Below are 19,547 nucleotides of genomic sequence, written 5' to 3'. Positions count from 1 at the left end.
TCTATCTATCTATCTATCTATCTATCTATCTATCTATCTATCTATCTATCTATCCCAGGTAACATATTCACTTGTCGAAGCTCCAGTTTGGCATTGTTACAGTAATCGCATTTACATATACTTTGTGTGTGAGTGAGGGAGAGAGGGACAGAGAGAGAGAGAGAGGGAGCGAGAGAGTCTTGCATTTCCTTCTGCAGCCACTAGATGGGGGTACGTCCATTAACAGTAGTTGAGGGTCAGGTTCGCCTGACAGATCAAGCACAAGATAAATGGTTTAGCAATAACAACAAACACTGTTGGACGTCAACTCTGTTAAAGCTTTGAGAATTTCACTATAAACTACATTCGCTACAATACTGTGATCAATGGAGTCATTGCCATGGAGTTGGGTTTACAAAAAGAGAAAAAACACATTTGTGGAAAAGCGAAGGTGCATATATCCACATTAAATAGGTTGATTTTCAATGCTACTTTATCTTAATTTAGGAAAGCTTTAATGTTTAACATTGATAATGAGAGTGAAAGTAAAATGTATAAAATAGTCCTTTATTTTTTGTTCTCAAAAACAAAACTCACGTCTCAATTGGGCTTTAATGAAGGTTCTGTTTACACAAAAATAAAAGCAACTAACAGAGAATATCCAACCCCATTACTCCAAAAAAGCTCCCCGAACCAAACGAGGGAGGATCGTTCGCTCAGCCAGTCTATATGTCAAAGAGTGAGGCTTGTAAAGAACATTAGCAAATGTAAATGAATAAATGATCACCCAGTAACCCTATAGGGTGCGAGGTATCAGCATGGCCCATGACATCATGCACCGGGTGTGGGTAAAGCCGCACCACTTCTTTCGATCCGGTGTCTTCAGACTCTTTTTCACACACACAGGAGGTGATTGAGTTTCTCTTTATCTGCTCAGGAGTCCAGCTTCACCTGAGGAACCTGACAGAAAAGAGGCCCATTAACAAGTTGGCACATTAAATAGGGTTAGGAAAGGTTGACAATGACAAACAACCGGAGATGCAAGCTTTTATTCAATAATGAAACACACCCGGATGCTGCCAGTGAATGAAACAAAAGCAAGCTGCTGTTAACCCTGTGCGTAAAACGTATGGACGCCCTGCACAAAGCACCTGTTCTGCCTACATCTGCCTCATTTTAGCAATCATTTAAACATATCCAACACATTTTAAGATCAAATAAAGTTGGATGCTGAACCATCATCCATAGAGCTAAATGTACTCATTTTAGTTGATAACTCACCCTATAGTAATATCAATTTAAAGTACTGAAGCACTTAGGCAGACACAGGCACAGTGTCTGCCTAAATGTAAATGTCAATGTTAAATAAATGTTAATATTTACTTAACTACACCTTCTCATGACACCACACATTACCTAAGTTAACCGTTTATGGCCTCCAGCTGAACCACAGCACGATCAATAGACACTCCATGGTGAGTCTTGCTACAAGCACAAGTGCATACAATGCGTTAAGACTTTGACTTTATGGCCATTTCAAGGACAAACCTGATGTAAGTTGGATTGCAACCTTCACCAGTGGTTCCATGGTGTAATGGTTAGCACTCTGGACTCTGAATCCAGCGATCCAAATTCAAATCTCGGTGGAACCTTCTTTGCAACTGAGTAAGAATTATGCGATGCAAACTAGAGAGCTGCTGAGCATAAATATTTAATTAGTTATACAATGTTGATATCAGTGTCTCCTTCTTTGCACACACACACTGAAGCTGTGTGCTGCACCTTCATCTAACCTTACTCCACAGAGGAGGGGTAGTGTGATGCTGTGTACTCGCCCACAGGGCGAAATTCCAAATCCCACAGAATTTGTTGGCAAGCCCCGCCCTTCATTGGTGGCCCATCTTCCCCAGAGGCAATGTAAGAGTGTTGATTCTAACAACCGCATCATGTGCCTTTCTCTCGATTATATCAACACTTCTCCATTGCCCACAAATTCTGTGGGATTCAGAATAAAAACCTCCCCAGGGATACACTCAATCTGAACTGTCCATTTGACTACTGTCTGTGCTGCATCATCAGCATCACTGTAGTAGGCCTGGACAGCAGAGGGTGACCCCAGCTCCCTTCATCAGCACAGTTGACAAAGCATAAAGTGCGAGCCAGTGAAAGGTCATCAAGTATCAGCATCCACTATACATTCGTTGATGAACAGGAGTTATGTGTATTGAATCCGGGTGGAGATCAGCTCAGATAGGTTAGGACAGATATTTAATGGTAGTGGTAATTGCAGTTCACTTCAAATGGGAGCAAAACAACAACTAAATGTGTCAAAGCGACAGAAGTGTACACACGGTTCTGTGCCAGCTGACTGTTTTACCCCCCTTCACCTTTACTGTAATGATATGGGCATATTTGCAATGGGACGGGACCAAGATGTGCTTGTTTTTGGGTTGATTGCATGTAAAGGGATATCTGCATTAGAGGGAATGGTGGGGGTTGGGGGTGCTGGTGGCACAGAGAGAGAGAGAGAGAGGAGAAAGAGAGAGGAAAGGGCAGATAGAGATTGCAGACACTGTGCATGTACTGTGGTAGAGGTGAGAGGAGGAGGGGTGTTGTGATGACAAGAGGGAGTGGAAAATAGAGAGAGGGGTAACTTCTTTTATTATTCTTCTTCTTCTTCTTTCTTTTTTTAAACTTAATTTGCTATTTAAAAGGGCGTTACAGATGTTCCACGGTCCGGTCTCTGCAGTGCCCCTGGGCGTTATAAATAGTAAAGGTTAATTAGTTAGCTGAGAAATTGGATCAGGGGCGGGCAGTTAGAATTTGATCCATAGACAGGTAACTGAAGCGAGCCCCATTGTCACTGGAATCAGACCTATATAAAGCCTCGGTGACGGACAGCAGTCACCACATAGCCTTACCTCTCCACTGGATCACCGAGCGGGCGAGAAACGCACCAACAACCCGGTAAGTCGCTGCACGGAGACGGGGGAGAGACGCGTGATGGAGAGACGGGTCTTTTTCAATCTCTTTTGAGAATGTTTTTGGTTTTAGATGAGACGAGGCGGATTCCGATACATTTCAGAGCCACTTTGCTCACCGGCTACCTGGCTTTATGACTGAATTGCGTGCGTAAAAGGAGAGACCATTTTTTTGGGCGTTCCCAAAGACTAGTAAAACAATGAATACATACCTTTAACTCGGTTTATCTGGTTTATAAGCAACTTACAATGTGGATAAATCTTGACATTGTTTCATATTCTAGGTTTACGCACGTTTGAAAGTTTTGTGGATGCGCCTTGCTCTCCATCTGGACCCTTTTTACGCATCGACGTCTCCTGTGCACCTATTTTTCCTCCATACTTTACCACTGTACGTGTTTAAAGGTGTTAATAACTCACTACAGTTGTTTCTCTGACAGGAATAAAATGTCCTCCGTAATTCCCGCTGAAGCCCTTGCCACTGCAATCAAGGAATGCCAAGGTATCTATCTGTCTACCGTTATCATTTTATACTATATTATTGACTTCTTGGTGTCTATATTGTAGGTTTACCTGAACACAGTACAGGTATATGTCAAAGTGAATATATATATAGTGGCATATCATCCAGATTTGACCTAATAATTGGGATGGAAATCATTTATTGCAAGAAAATTAAACATATGTTATCTGAAAGTTGTGTGAGTTGGTTATAGAATACGACAACACAATAAATGTTGTATATCTCCAGGATGTGATTGTGTTTGGGCAAGGTCAGGTTGCAATTATCACACAAATTATGCATCATTGGAGTTTTCCTGCCAGATAAAGTCAGAAAGTAGTTAAGTTTTTAACAAATTTAATCCAGACGGCACATTTAAATTCTAAAGAAACCTTTGGTGACTGGATCGGCCATTATTCATCAGCACTTTGTTAAAGAAAACATTAGATCATGAGATATGTCAGATCAGCTGTTTATGCACTCCGACTCTGCTCTCTATTTCTCCTCCAGGGCCAGAGACTTTCTGTCCCATGAAGTTTTTTAAGACGTGTGGTCTCAACAACAAGACTGCTCAGGACGTGAAGAAGGTTTTTGATATCCTGGACAATGACCAGAGCGGTTTCATTGAGGAGGAAGAGCTCAAGTGAGTGAACAGCCCTTTATAGAGGTTTGCTGGTCTGGACCTGATGGGTCAGAGAGCGATTCTTTCTGTCTGCCTGTCCAATAAATTTACTTGGATGGAGAAGTTTGACTTCCTGGAAAAAGTTTGTGGAATAGACTTGCTGTGACTCCATGATTTCCATTAATAGGATTCAGAATTTTGAAGTCATGTGATGAATGTAGTGCAGGGAATACCCATTTAAAAGTCTCTCTTCATCCTACTAAAACAGATTCAGGTCTCAGCAAAATGGTCTGGATGTTCTGAAAACCTCTGAAAACACGTTTACTCATATGTTCGCCTATATGGTTCTAGCAAAATGCATGTTTCAAACTGCACTGAATGACTTATAATCATTGTAAATGTGACACATCTTGACATTTCACTTCCCAACTATAATTGATCTCTTTAATCGTTACCAGGCGATATTGTTTTTCTCTGGCTGTACCTGCAAGGCATGTGACTCAATCGACCAAAACAAATCTTTGTGAATGGATTTGACCTCTGGGTTCCTGGTTATTGCTTTACTGCATTGTTTTTAATGGGAATAGCTCATAACTGGTTGTCTTGTCTGGTACTTTGTATATGTCAGGTACTTCCTCCAGAGGTTCTCACCTTCAGCCAGACTTCTAACTGAGAAAGAGACCAAGGGCTTCCTGCAAGCCGCCGATGATGACAATGATGGCCAGATTGGAGCAGATGGTGAGATTTTGGGTACCCATGTTATGGATCTGTGAGGCAATGTGTGTGTGTGTGTGTGTGTGTGTGTGTGTGTGTGTGTGTGTGTGTTGTATTCTTGTTGGGTCCATGGTGGGGATGGTGGACAAGTTATGGAAGTGAGGGAGAGATGGGGCGAGACATTTATTCTTCTGCTTCTCACTTTTTCTCCACAGAGTTCCAGGCCATGGTCATTTCCTAAACAACTGGCGTCCGTCTCTCCATCCGTCCTCCTTCACTCTGCTTCAAAGATTCTTCTAGATTAGTTGTCTCTCCATCTGGTTATATGGAACCAGATTCTGTTTATTCTTTTTGTTTAGCAAAGCTCACTGGAGTTCACAGACAACCACATTCTTATTATGTTTTTAGTTTGCTTTTTCACATGTTTTAGACAGATCATAATGTCATACTTCCCCAAATAATGTACCATTTACCAAATTACTGAAAAAATAAATGTGAAAAATACAAATCTGTTGTTTGTGGTTTTTATTCATGTGCAGTTTGTCTTCTGCTTTTCGGGATAATATGAGAAATGGCAGCAGGGCATGAACTCCAAACCTCCAGGAAGTTCAAAAAGAATGTCTGTAACACAATATGATATCTGACACAATACACTGCAGCTTCTCAGTGACAAGTCTCATGCACAAGATAAAGTCTAACTGGATGTGTGAATAAATGCCAAATGTGCAAATAATTCAGAAATGCACATTTCTCTGTGTGCACAGGCACCAACACACGCATGTTCTTGCAAACTGATGCATATTGTTTGTCCATGAATGCACATAGATGCAAATTATGACCCTTAATGTTCAAATCCCTTGATTTAACCTTATATTACCAGTCAAAGGCCCTGATACTAATCAGGTCATAAGTGGAGCAAGCACTGTTTCTGATTGAGCTTAAATATATATAAGTGTGTTTATCTATATATACTGTAGCAGGGAACTTGTGTGGCTGTGTGTTTGTGTGTAGGCATAAGAGAAAAGAGAGTGACCTTGATGACCACCTGAGTGTCACAGCAGCTGGATCGAGTGACACCTGACCTCAGCTTTGTAAATAAACCCAGCTGAACCTCAGTGCCGCTTGGGCCAGACACACACACACACACAAACACACACACACACACACACACACACACACACACACACACTCACACACACACACACACACACACACGCACCCACACACACACACACACATACACACACACACTCACACACACACACACACACACACAGAGTCATACGCACACACACATGCACGAATAAAGACAATCACAAAGAGAAACACGCATGCGTCCATTTACAGTTTGTGCTGTGCGATATATGTTGAGTGTGTGTGTGTGTGTGTGTGTGTGTGTGTGTGTGTGTGAGAGAGAGAGACAGAGAGATGGAGAACAAAATGCAAACTCTGCAGAACTGTAGCTCCAGATGCAACTTACCTTACCAGAGCACATTCAAAACAAAATGTGTAAGAACACATCATTGTGGTCCTTTTTATTGGGCTCAGTTGTGTTGCTTATTTACCTCCAAGTGTTCACACACAAAATCAACTATCATTCCGTCATTCTGCAAACTCCAACAACAAACTGTAAAGAGCACACTTGCTCTTTCCCAGCACTTACAGGATTGATGGGATTAAAACTAACAACCACTTCACCATCAACTGGCTTGTGAGAAGCGACAAAATACAGAGTGCCACACAATCTCCTGGAGGTGCCACTTAAGCATCATTCAATTATCTGAATATTATAGGGGAAACCTGACTATTACAGCAGATACCTGCTACTCTGGAATACGTGCTTTACCCTGACATCAGCATGAGGCATCAGCATGAGGTCGTGGTCACAAATGTAGGATTGAAGTAACACCTATTGCTGCTTGATTCAGATGATGTGTCATCATACACACCCATTACTGTACTGTACCTGTGTGTCTATACCATATTACACATTTTACTGTCACCAATAGAGTGACACATCTGGTTTAAAGGGTTATCTGAAAATATCAACAACCATTCAAGACATTCAATTAGACCTTTATTATGTTTCCATCACATCATCAGCTCACATCATTGGATTGAAGCCTGGGACATTTACAGTAGAATACATTAGATTAAGAACCATTTACATGGAAACAAGCAATACAATAGGCCTGTATATATACTCTCCATGAAGAGGGAGCAGAATTGTGTCTTTGGGAATGCAACGGTTGTCACTGGAGATGTACCGTTTGTACCATTCACAGATCAATATTGTAACCTTTCCTGCTAATTTGTAGATTAAAAAGTACAAATGTATTGTTCCCTGCAAGGCTTGGAAAGGTATACAGCATATAGTTGCTTTAATGGATCCATAATGGTGGAAACAGGTCAATGGACATCATGAGACTAACAGAGGAACAATGTCCGTGCACAGACGCACAGCTATTATGAGGTCATACTCCATCAATATCTCTCCGGGCTCTGACCTTTGACTCTGCAGACGTGGGTTGCAGTGAGCAGTGAAAATGATTGGATCAGGCGAGACTCAACTGAAGGGAGACAGGTTTGGGGAAGCCAGTGTGGAAACAGAAGCCAAGGGAGACACACAATGGAACCGTGACCCCTGCAGGTCAGGAGCGGTGAGCAACAAACAGGAAGGAAATGTGAGCCAACAGGTCGACGCTGACTTGCTGGGTTTGCTGCTGTGGAACTGTAGGACAAGATAATGTGACAAGCAGATTAACTGGACTCAAGGGCAGAGAGAGAGAGAGAGAGAGAGAGAGGGGGGGGGGGGGGGGGGGAGGGAGGGAGAGGGAGGGAGAGGGAGTCCTGCAGTGTGAGAAAAATCAGCAGAGCAGCTTTTTGCACTGCAAGGTGAACAGGATGCATATTTGACATATTCTTCTGAAGCAACACAAACTTTGAGAAATATAGTAAATAATATACTTTCAAAGCTGCCAATCTAACAATGAATGAATATGAACATATTTATCCTATTTAAACCCTAGGGGAACACATTTTTTGTGTTGTTGAAAGTTTGAATATAAGCAAAGTTATTATTTGAAAGGAAAAACAACCCAAATCAAACCACATGCAGCTGGTTATAGATGTTGGAAATAATGTAAACAGTGTGTGAAGTCAGCTACAGCAGCCGTATAACAGCAGTGTAACACTATCAGGGATACTAGTTGTAGAAGACAGATCGAGTTTAAGCACAACACACGAGGTGACAAATGTTAACTGTTGTGCCAAATAAAGAAAGTGAACACGGCTCAATGCAAACAGACTCAGCCTTCATTTAACCGCAACCGGAAAAACCTGCTTCTCCTTCACAGCTCATGAGCATAAACATGAGGATTGTAAGTTCAGGGGTGGAGGATTTTATTCCAATTACACAAAAGACAATTTGAAGCTGAGCTGGATAAGCCCTTTAGGACAGACACACCAGTCTACCCCGCTGATCTCCTGCTACTTCAATAATTGATGGCTCCTCTTCATTGTCACCAAAAACTCATATCAAGAAAGGAGTGTCCGGCTCACCTTACGTATTAAGTCTGTGTGAAACTTTAATGTGCACCCCATCTTTGACCCACAACAAACTGATGTTCTGAAAACAGAGCACGGGAAGAACAGGAAATTAAAATGTTTGGCCTTTTTTCCCAAAGTTTACTTTGCCGTCAGCTGCAAGGACAAACGACTGGTGATGTATTTGAATCGTTCCCGGTGTTTTTCGTGAAGCTGGGAGTTATTGATGATGTGCAACCCGATAGTCTGAACAGGGAGGAACATCGTGAAAGATTTAACTGTCTTGTTAGGATGACTGAATGGGCTTTGTGAACTCTATTCATAATGCAGGGGCTGACAGCGCTGCTTCTGTCCGCCAACATGCATTAGTCCCGCGCCTCTACTTATGATGTCTGTGCGCAGCTTCCCCTCATTAATGTTGGATAAGCCGTGCACATAACAATGGCAATCCCTATTGATAAGCACAGGGTGTCGGTGGAAGGGAGATCTGTCAAAATATCAGTCTATTAACTCAGCTGATACAAGTTTGCAATTTGAACCAAGCAGCGTGAAAGGCCACACCCTGCTAAGGAAGCCCAGCACAGGTGTTACACACGCAGACACACCCGCAGACTGAGTAATGGCTGTCCTGGAGAAGTAGACAGGCACTTTTCAGACTTTTCCAAATGAGAAGGCACAATCAGATACGATGGCAAGAGTCACACAGGCCCCACTTATACTTTGACTCGCTGGCTGTCAAGTTGGAGAGGAAACCCGAGCGTTTGCGTCCAGGTGGAGATCATTGTAGAGCCGCAGTACGCATGGAGCCGACACGCTGTCTGCCTGTATTTGCAATGTCTCGTCGTGTACGTTCACCTCACAATACCTCATTGTAGAGTTAATCCATATGAGTAAGGATATAAATTAATCTCATCAGCTGTACAAATAAATCTTAAACCAACATATCTACGCCTGGAGCAATTTTAATCATTATTCAATATTCTCACACACCCAGAAACCAAATACGCCACACATACAGCATTATCTAAGTTTCCTTTGTCAATTTCATGCTGGGGGTTTGAAACGCCATCATCTTGTTGAGTCGACAACTTTGCTGCAGCCCCTTTTCATGACACAGTAAACAGTTACAGTATCCTTCCTCTCCGTGACCCTGAAGGCACCAAAAGGCCTCATCAAGTATGTCCCCCCATCCTTGTTCCTACATGATTTAAAGTACTACTGTGTGTGCACTGTCAGGTTTCAACTCCCTGTCTCAGTTTCTATCCCCCCCATACACACACACACACACACTCACACACACACCTCAGTCTCTCTTCTTCCTCTTTCCTGCCAGACATCAGCTAACAGTGAATAATTCAGGGTTAACAAGGTGTAGGTACACCGAGATCAATTGTGCATTTTAATTAAACATCTATCACCATCGTCGCATCTCACCAACCTCTCTCTCTTTCTGTCGTTGCTTCGAGGTTACGGCTCCAGTGTGTAACGTTACTAAACTCTGACACGGAGGTGAATGTCAGGGGATGTCGAGAAGGCAAAGCTCACTTCATTTGCTTCTCTGGTGCACTGAGGTAATGCATAGGCTCTGGATCATAAACATCTTATAAGCAATCTTATGAGATGAAAAAGTTGTGTGTGCAGGGTCAGGGGTCACTGAATCCAGTCACAGTGACAATCAAGGTCACAATAACATTTTACTGCATTGTATGTATTTCATAATTTCCTATGATTTCATGCAGAGGTAACTGTCAGCCCATGTACTTCAAATGTAGTTTATTGTATTGAAAGAATAAAGACACACTGCATCACATACTGCAGAAAACAGATGCAACACTGCTCTCTGTGGGCTGTGAGGTAATATGTTGCACTTTGTCTCACACCCCAAACAATGATGTCACAGCTTTCATCTTAATCTCGTACATTTTACGATGCTTCCCCATGAATTGGCTGGGGATAAAGATAATCAGCAAACATTACAACTCTTTTGAAGCAGGAGTTTATATCTTAATCACTGGAAAGAGCTGTGAAACATTGTAAGTATAATTAGACAGCTATGGTGGCAGGTGGCAGTCAGGGCGCGACCCAAGTCTTCTGACCTCTGACCTCTGACCTCAGTTCTCAGATCTCAGAAGTCTGGTAGACCAAAGTTTTAGACGGTAGAAACTATATCGTGGCGCCCTCTACTGGAATTTGGTTGATAATGGCAGAGAGAAATATAGTGGCAATAAGACATGAAATCATTTCAGCAAATGTATGCATGAAACTGTAAATTAAATATGCAGCAACGTGTGATTGGATTCACTCACCAAATGCAGTGCTTTTTACGGTAATAACAATGATAATAATAATCGTTATGTCTGTAATTTTAATAATTTATTTCGTTTGTAATCACGTCATTTAATATCCTGTCATGTTTGTAAATCAGATTAAATCCAAATGAAAACAGAAAATAATCAAACACAAAAAGCAAACACACAATGGTGAAAGGTGAATATTAAGCACTATTTTATTATTAAGACTTGAATCGAGAAAATAAAAAGGAATTTCTGCCAAGGTTTCGAACGTCCCAAAAATGGTGGCTTTGCAAATTAAAGTGAAACCAAACTGGTGGCGCCGGCTATGTTTATTAATCTAAAACATTGCCGTTAAATAAAATTTTTTTAAGGTGGCAACTAACATTAAAACACTTTTTGTGCTGAAAACATAATATTAAAAATAAAAATATGTAACGACCAGAAAAATAAACAGGAACGAACAGGTCCCTCTGCCCGGAAGTGACGTGTACCCACCCGGCCTCTTTACGGTAAAGCTGCCGCTGCCTGTCAGTCAGAGGGACGGAAACAGCCGCTTTCCTGTTGTGTGTCTTTCTGCTTTCTCTGTCTTCTTCTTCTTCTTCTTCTCTCCTCCCTCCATCATGCCCATGTACCAGGTAAAGCCCGTCTGCGCTGCCGCTGACGTACACATCGATTTGCCAACCTGCATGTACAAGTTACCAAATGTCCACGATCAGCAGGGGAGCAGCTGCGCCTCCGAACACGCGCTCCAGGTAACTGAGCTGACTTGATGCTAACTAGTCCTCCTCTAGTCTGACGGGTTGATTAGTCTGCTTGCTTGACCAGTCTTCAATCACTCACGCTTTTGTTTGGATGTTCGTTCCGTTTCGTTGCTGACATGTTGACGCACAGCGGGGAGTCTGCCTGCGTCTTTAGCCGAAGCAGCTAAGTTAGCATGAATCGGATGTATAGATGATGCAACAACACTGGACCTTGTTCCTTTGAATACTCCCTGTTTTTTTTTTACTGTTTTATTACATTCATCATCGTCTGTATCAAAGGAAATATACGTGCTTTGATGTACAGAGGGAGATATTGTAGCTTTTGGATTTCCACAACCTTTAACACTGATGACAGGAGATAGTAGATCAGATTAGTTCAGGATCACTCTCACGCTCTTGTCTGGTCAAGTTAACAGGGGACAGAAGCTGGATCCTTTTGATTCTCAACTTAAGTCTAAACTGAGATGTGCTCTCCATCTCCACAGAACGGTGAGGTGGACCCGGCGGTGAAAGCCCTGGAGGCCCGACAGGATGTGATCATGCAGAAGCTGTACGAGCTGAAAGCGGCCGTGGAGGGTCTGGCCAAGACGGTGACCACGCCAGACGCAGATCTGGACCTGTCGCTCAGCAGCAACCTGTCGTCCAGCCCGGTCCACAGCAGCCCAACGTTTAAAGGCACTACAGACCTGGATAAACTACTGGGCAAGGTACCCCCACCCACCTCACACACACACACACACACACACACACACACACACACACACACACACACACACACACACACACAAGATGATTTCTCAAATCACGTTTGTTGCTGCTGCTTCTCATCTATTTTCCCACACACTACACATACTGGAGAACCAGGCACAACCTGTTTCAACTGGAATCTATTTTGTCTGCAGATCTAATGGGTGTGGAGTGTTTGGTGTGTGTGTGTGTGTGTGTGTGTGTGTGTGTGTGTGTGTGTGTGTGTGTGTGTGGTATTGACTGAAAGTAGCAAACTGCTTCGACGCCGTGTTTTTATCCTGATCACCGTGTCCGTTGCCGTCTTTAATCGCCGATGGCCGCTCTTCTCCCTCTGAAGGACCTGGGTGCCCTCCGTGACATCGTCATCAACGCCAACCCGGCCCAGCCTCCCCTCAGCCTGCTGGTGCTGCACGGCCTGCTGTGTAAACAGTACCGCGTGCTCTCCACCGTCCACGTCCACTCCTCGGTGTCCGGCGTGCCTCCTCAGCTCCTGTCCTGCCTCGGCCCGCGCCACGCCGACAGCTACGCCCGCCAGCTCTTCCAACTGGGCTTCACCCTCATATGGAAAGACGGTAAGGGGAGGAGCAGGACAAATACAGCCATGATTGTGTTCTAAGTGTAAATATGATTCTGTACAACGGGGTTTGTTTTGAAAAGTAGATCGGTTGGGAAATGAAAGTGTGTCGGTGTTTGCTGCTTGGTTGTTATAAGAAATATTTTGAATACCTGTCAGTCACAACAGGAGGCGGAGCTTAGATTGATAAGCTGCTGCAGACTAAAGCAGGAGAGTTCTGCACATATTAACTCTTACACACCTGGACTTGAGACAGCAATTCACTGAACATAAGACAAAGCAGCATGATTTGTATTCATTGCCCCAGGTGGATGGGCTTATGTAAAGAATCTTATTAATGTATATCTTCTTGCTAAATCAGAAGACTTAAAAGATCATCGAGAACAAAATTTGACGTTGAGTTTTGCAGCTGCGGTGTCTTTATTCACACAACGTCTTCACACAACATTCTCTTTTCCACAGTTCCCAAACCACAGATGAAGTTCAGCGTCCGAAACATGTGTCCCGTCGAGGGCGAGGCCAACGTGGCTCGGTTCCTTTTCCGGCTCTTGGCTCCGTACCCCAGTGACCCCGCCGCCGCCACGCTGGTGGACAGCTGGTTGGACACCGCCTTCTTCCAGTTAGCCGAGGGCAGTGCCAAGGAGCAGGCCGCCGTGCTCCGCGCCCTCAACGCCACGCTGGGCCGCAGCCCCTGGCTCACCGGGCCGGAATTCTCCCTGGCGGACATCGCCACTTACTGCTGCGTGCTGCAGAGCGGCTCCGTCTCCTCGGCCCCGGCCAACGTCCAGCGCTGGCTCAAGTCCTGCGACAACCTGGGTCTCTTCAGCCCTGCCAAGCCGCTGCTGCAGTGACCCGGGCCGCTGCGGGACCAGACACCGTGGTTACTAACATACGAGAGAAGCGCATTAGAATATAAAGATATTCTAGCTTTGTCCGGAATGCCTTCTAACGCTTCCCTCTCCGTATTCTGATTTCTCCCTGAACGGACAAAGACTCAGTGGAAGCAGTATGATTGACAGTTGAAGTAACCTCAGAGAATTTGTCTCCACCATGCTGCTTTTATATAATTAAAGAGATTCTAGGTTATTCTTCTGGGGAAGGAAGCAGAAGAGGCCCGTTTACGACCACCTGGGTTTCCATAGGGAATCAAATCAATGGTACAACAAATGCCGACACACACATACGCATGACACACCAACACCCAGTTTGTGCCTAATATCCTGTTCTGCATGTGTGTGTGTGTGTGTTCATGTATAATCACAGGTATTACTGTTTTGGGAAGTAATACTTTGTACCATTGTTTTTTCTTAAATCATTAAAACTTCCACTTTGGGTCAAACTTCCAGCGCCAACCTGTAGTTTGTTTGGACCAGAAACACATTTCACCTGTGTGTCCAATAGGGGGCAGGATTGTCATAACTTCTAATTACATTACATTACATTAGTTATGCATTAGTTATGCGTTCATCTGCTGACAAACCTCTGGTGGTTATATTGGATAGAAGCTTCAGTCTATTCAGGAACACGACCTTCATGTAAACGTTAAAACAACAAACATCTAACTGAACTGAGGCCTTGGAGTAATGCGGTAAACAAGAAGGAATAGAATAACAAAGGATGTCGAGTGCTCACCTCGCATCTCAGGCCACAAGCAGAGAGCAGCAGGTGGCAAAGAGTCCAACCGGATGGTGTTCAAAGAGGGGAGAGCAAGTTGCAGTGTGTTCTTTAATACAGGACATGTTTGACAGGTGCAGCTTAGACAGTACGTGTGTGTGTGTGTGTACAGCCTGTGGTTGTGTGTGTTGTCAGTGCTAGTGCGCTCTGACAGCCTCCAGTTGGTCTCCTGGCAGCTGTCTGACAAGACTAGGTGTGTGTGTGTGTGTGGGATTTTCGGAAACCAATTTTTAGAAAAAACACGAGAAGGAAACGGGAGCTTTTTCTTTTCCGTTTATATGGAATATAAAACACACAGATAGATGCATTTCCATTCAACATCTGTAGAAAAGAATCTTAAATGAATCACAGAAATCACTTCAGTTTACTTCTGTGTCTACTTCAAATCACAACAACCAAGCACAGATAAAAACACCGCTTTGTTGTTCCGGCTCATATTGTCCCCCTCCCTCCATGATTGTCATTAAGTTGATTCAGTGGTTCCATGAAACGGAATTCATCTAGACGTCCGGATCAGGATCCCACGAGATCGGGATCAGATCCCACGAGACAAAAGGTGCGTTTTCTTTCCTTTGACATTATTTTTCACTGCACTTTTGTGCCGTCTGACCAAAACACTGACCACCACAAATAAATTCTTTGAGTGTGGGAACACTGCTACACAGATGCTCATAGTTTATATTTACACATGTACACAATTTAAGGGCGGGATAAAGTAACTGCTTATCAAAACAGGTCAGAGTGAGTGCATTAGAAAATACATCTGGGCTGTAAATGTTTGAAATGAATCAGGATCTTAACTCTCAGGATCTTAAGTGTTTTGATTATGAATCAAATAAAAGGCCGAGAAAAGGAGTCGCCAGGGAAACGTTTGTGTTCACTCGGTGAACAAAGAGCACACGTTGCTGTTGTACCGCAAAAGCTGAACGCGTTCAAAGTAGTCGTCGGTCAGAAAGTTCCTCTGTGACGTCACCAGGTTGCCTTTCTGACTGAAGAGGCGCTGGACGGGCGCCGTGGAAGGTAACGTGGTGTTGTACTTCAGGAAGAGCTGCTTGACCCGGGGGAAGTCCTGCAAACACGCCAGACTCTTCCCCGTCCCCTCGATATACTTTCCGATCTCTTCGTTCACTCCTCGTTGTTGGTTCTGTTCCGTTTGCTTCACAGGCCCGTAGCTAAAGAAGTCGTCCTCGGATAGGTTGCTGGACGACTTCTGACTGGTGTTGGCGTCTGTTTCTAGACAGGGTTCCACCTGAGACGCCTCCGTCGCCAGCAGCGAGCACATTTCTTCTCTTTCCGAAGCAGCCATCCACCACAAGCGGAACTGAGGAGTCGTTGCTGTGGCGATCTTGGCTTCTGTGCTGGCGAACAGCTCCTGGAACCGCACGTCTATTGCCATTACAATAGCATTGATGACGTCCCCCAGGTAGTGCGCCGCAGCTTTCTGCTCGTTGAGCTTGTTCTTCAGACTGAGAACAGTCGGTATGACCAAACCCAGGTAACATTTCTTCTCCGCTTGGAAGAGTTCAAGTGCAAAAGCGAGCGGGTGGAACACGGTGACGTATTCTTTCAGGAAGGCCATCTCCTCCGGCTGCAGGCGCGGGACCTCCAGGCGGGCGCACAGCTCCGTCAACTCCCGCTCGGTGAGAGAGACGATCTTCTGCACGCCGCAGTACTCCACGTTCCAGCGGATGACGGCGGGAACCACCAGCGACATCTTGGCTATCTCCTCCGCTGCGTCCATGCCCACCTGCAGATGGTGGCACTTGCTCCATATGGCGAACACCTTGGCCATGGCGCTGTAATGCAGCTGGCACATAGGCCCCTGTGACACAGCCTGCCAGAAGTCCTCTGTGACGATCAGGTCCAGGGTGTGTGAGGCACAGCGTTGCACAGTGGGCAGGAACAGGAGCATGTCCTGTTCCGGCTCACCTTCTAGTATAGCTCCGACGTTCTCGTAGAAGCCGATATCGTCCTCCGTGTCCTGGTTCTCCACCGCAAACTCTTTGAACACACTGATAAAAGGACTGGCGTTATCTGTGACTGTGGTCTGAACTTTACTTTCAATGTTGTACGCCACGTGGATGTCGTGTATCCGTCCAGCAATAGTGTCATACGTGATCCTGCCGTGGAGTCTGGCAAACCCAAGAGCGGCAGATTTCCTCTCCAGGGACCGAGTGTCAATCCAGTGGCAGGTCATCCCAAAGAAGCTCCTGCTGTTGGCCGTCCAGATGTCGGCCGTGGTGCACACGTACTGGACGCTGCCCAGCTTGGCCATCAGCGCCTCTCGCATTCTGGAGAAACCCAGGTCTACTTTGGTAAACAAGGTCAACCTGTCCATGGACTTTAACCCCTCGGTTAAGCCCGCGATGAGTTTTTTGAAGCCGGGCTGCTCCAGCACGTAAAACGACTGGCAATCCTCCACGATGAAGTTGAAGATCAGATCGTCGGTCTTGGCTTGGCTCATGCATTTGGAGAGGATTTCCGCTTTTATTTTCTTGAGTTGGCAATTCCTGCTCTCCTCGCCGTTGTAGTCGTTACTCTTCCTGCCTCTCTTGGCTGCGGGCTTGGCATCACAACCCAAATGTGTTCTCTAAAAGACAAGAAGATTTAATGATGATACATAGGTGTCATAAATCAGTGAGACGATGATGACGTTCAGCTGCAAACTTTTAAATGCAACAAAAATGTTGAATTGCATTTGAACGCAGAGCAAATCGAGTGGTTTCTTCAAGTAAGAAAGCGCATGAAGAATCTCTTGAATCACGAGTTGCTAATCGGCACGCTGCTCAAATCTAATGTTGTTAATCGCTCTGTTATGCATTCATGAGATCTTTCAAACATTAACCCGGTGTGTATTTCAAATGTTACGTGCACATTAGTTGACACAACTTACGTCTAAGTGCTTCTTTAGGTTTGATGTGGAGGTCTTGGACGTTGACAGCAGATTGACCCTCGGTAGACACAGATTACACTGGACGATGATATTTTTTCCTTGATCAGCCTTGTACGTGAAATGGTGGCGGTATCGCCAGGTTTGTATGGCCGATTTAGTCTCGCCAATGGATTCATTGTGTTCCACATCCATTTCGGACGCTATATCTACTGTTATTTCAGCCTTAAAATATAACAAAAGTACCGTAATCCGATTTAGTAATCGTGATTACACGTAAAGTAACGATGGCGGTGGAGAAATCCTCATGAAAAGGGGCAGGCCTTTGTTCAGATGTTGCCTAGGAGACGAACAAGGAATAGCCACTGAGGTCACGGTCTATCAGTGCGCACGCGCATCTCCAGCATGCAGCGGGTTACGAGAGGGCTTGTTGTTCTTAGTGCGCATGCGTTCTCCATGCCAGCGCGCGCCACAGAGCTACGTCACAGCCTCTACCTTCCCAGTATTGACTTTGCCCAGAATTTGCATTTCTCATAACGTTGAAGAGCGTTGGCGCCACCCTCAGGACTACGGAAGTAAAAGTGTCTTGGTATGTATTTTTTAGATAGATAACAAACCTGTAGTCTGGAATAAGGATACAAATGATTTTATAAAATGTTTGAAAACAAAAAAAGAATACGTATAAATATGTATAAAACACTTTTTATATATTTATTGTAAGCGTTGCTTTTCTGGAGCTATGACAAATATCGAATTAACTGAATTTATTTTGAAGCAAGCGAGAGTCTATTGTACAACAGTTTCCATGAGGGAACTATATAATTATAATAAATACGACAAATACCGTCAGATTGCAACAGCACATGAGCATTGTATGCTATTCAAAAACAAAAGGAATGTGATCTGAAAGTACACAATTAACCAGTTGGCTGATCAAGTATCAAAAGCAATGCTGGGAAATAAAAACCTCAAAATATCTTTGGTTGTTGTTGTTGTTGCTGTTGTTGTTGTTGCCCCTTGAGACACCTTCCCAGCTGAAGCCATCCATGCAGCGCGCTCCTAAAATGGGCCTGAGAAGCTTCCATCTGGCACAGACGCGCTATGCATGTGAACCTCATGGTGTTTACACGTGCAGAAATAGAGCTTTCTGTGTCTAATAAAAACAACTTGTCAGCTGTCTGATCAAAGTCCAAATCTATCTATCTATCTATCTATCTATCTATCTATCTATCTATCTATCTATCTATCTATCTATCTATCTATCTATCTATCTATCTATCTATCTATCTATCTATCTGTCTATCTGTCTGTCTGTCTGTCTGTCTGACTATCATGTAACTCCATTAATAATTCATCTGTGTGTGGCAGCAGGATTGTGTGTTTGCGTAGACCACAGCTTTTGAAAATCAAAATATATTTATTACACGCAATCACTTTTAACTTCCCCCCGCTAAGGACCCGTATCCTGCTCTCCTGAGGCTGAACCCTGATGAGCCTGAAGTGATTTACAGAGCGCTTGATGCTAACGCGCGCTCACTAAGCATCTAATTGCTTTTTTAATGGTGTGTTCCACTGGGGGTTGGTGGTAGTATACCACAGAGAGGAACATGTGTGTGTCGTTATCCCCCTATCCTTCCTCATCCTCACCCTTGCCCCTTTACGTTATGACAGCTATAGGCTTGGCAACATTCACAAGCTGTTGATTCAAATGAGGGACAGATTGTTTGGTTAATTAATTTCCACCTAGTGAACCAAATACACGACCGGGTAACAAGTTCTTTCTTGATCCGGGGTATCTCCTCAATTGGTTGGATTTGGGGAGGGTGGGGTCTCACTTGGATCCACTGACGTAGTCGCCTGTGGCAGTGACTTTTAACAGAGGCGCAGTGTGTGCGTGTGTGTGTGTCTGCGTGTGTGTGTGAGGGCAGGAAAAAGTGTTTTGCTACTGATATAAAGCGACAAAAAAGCGGATGAGGAGGTTTGTGACGAGCGTTGCAACTATACATGCAATGCTGCTTCAAGCCCGAGTGGAGTGTGTGGAATGAGCGCAGTTGGTGTCCAATCACATCCAAGGCAGCAACCAGTTGTTGGTGAGCGTCAGGTGAACATTGGGTTCTTCTCCCGGATTACACACTCCAAAGTGGACGCGTCTCCAGCAGCGATATGACCGGAGCATCTGCGCCCTGACGCGCCGGCCGGTGTGTGTGCATGTTGGATCAGCGTGTGTGCGTGTGTGTGTTTGGACTGTATAGTATGAAGCGCC

At 44.4% G+C, this 19,547-nt stretch overlaps 3 protein-coding genes across 4 annotated transcripts; 2 read left to right on the top strand and 1 right to left on the bottom strand.

Moving 5' to 3' along the window:
• The first annotated feature begins 2,583 nt into the window (after positions 1-2,583).
• LOC142989322 (oncomodulin-like) lies at positions 2,584-5,297 on the top strand. The gene is made up of 5 exons (XM_076138800.1): positions 2,584-2,946; positions 3,401-3,462; positions 3,973-4,105; positions 4,713-4,822; positions 5,014-5,297. Exons 2-5 carry the CDS (start codon positions 3,408-3,410, stop codon positions 5,037-5,039), a joined length of 324 nt encoding a protein of 107 aa, XP_075994915.1. The 5' UTR covers positions 2,584-2,946; positions 3,401-3,407; the 3' UTR covers positions 5,040-5,297.
• A 5,833-nt stretch (positions 5,298-11,130) lies between these two features.
• On the top strand, positions 11,131-14,063 carry aimp2 (aminoacyl tRNA synthetase complex interacting multifunctional protein 2). Of its 2 annotated transcripts, none has more exons than XM_076138813.1 (4): positions 11,131-11,273; positions 11,885-12,106; positions 12,484-12,718; positions 13,183-14,063. In XM_076138813.1, exons 1-4 carry the CDS (start codon positions 11,259-11,261, stop codon positions 13,569-13,571), a joined length of 861 nt encoding a protein of 286 aa, XP_075994928.1. In that variant the 5' UTR covers positions 11,131-11,258; the 3' UTR covers positions 13,572-14,063. The 2 variants fall into 2 exon arrangements, with proteins under 2 accessions (XP_075994928.1, XP_075994927.1); XM_076138812.1 differs by having other exon boundaries at positions 11,132-11,390.
• Positions 14,064-14,665: 602 nt separating this feature from the next.
• Positions 14,666-17,613, bottom strand: zbedx (zinc finger BED-type containing X). Its single transcript, XM_076138715.1, has 2 exons — positions 17,288-17,613; positions 14,666-16,984 (listed from the first exon to the last, which is right to left on the bottom strand). The coding sequence occupies exons 1-2, from the start codon at positions 17,477-17,479 to the stop codon at positions 15,272-15,274; spliced, it is 1,905 nt and encodes a 634-aa protein (XP_075994830.1). The 5' UTR covers positions 17,480-17,613; the 3' UTR covers positions 14,666-15,271.
• Positions 17,614-19,547: the final 1,934 nt, after the last annotated feature.

Source organism: Genypterus blacodes, unplaced genomic scaffold, assembly GCF_046128005.1.
Source record: "Genypterus blacodes isolate CSIRO-AG114 ecotype Tasmania unplaced genomic scaffold, CSIRO-AGI_Gbla_v1 ptg000401l_1, whole genome shotgun sequence".
NCBI classification, from domain to species: domain Eukaryota; kingdom Metazoa; phylum Chordata; class Actinopteri; order Ophidiiformes; family Ophidiidae; genus Genypterus; species Genypterus blacodes.
The sequence above is the reverse complement of the archived record's forward strand: the minus strand, read 5'-3'. Positions and strand labels throughout refer to the sequence as shown.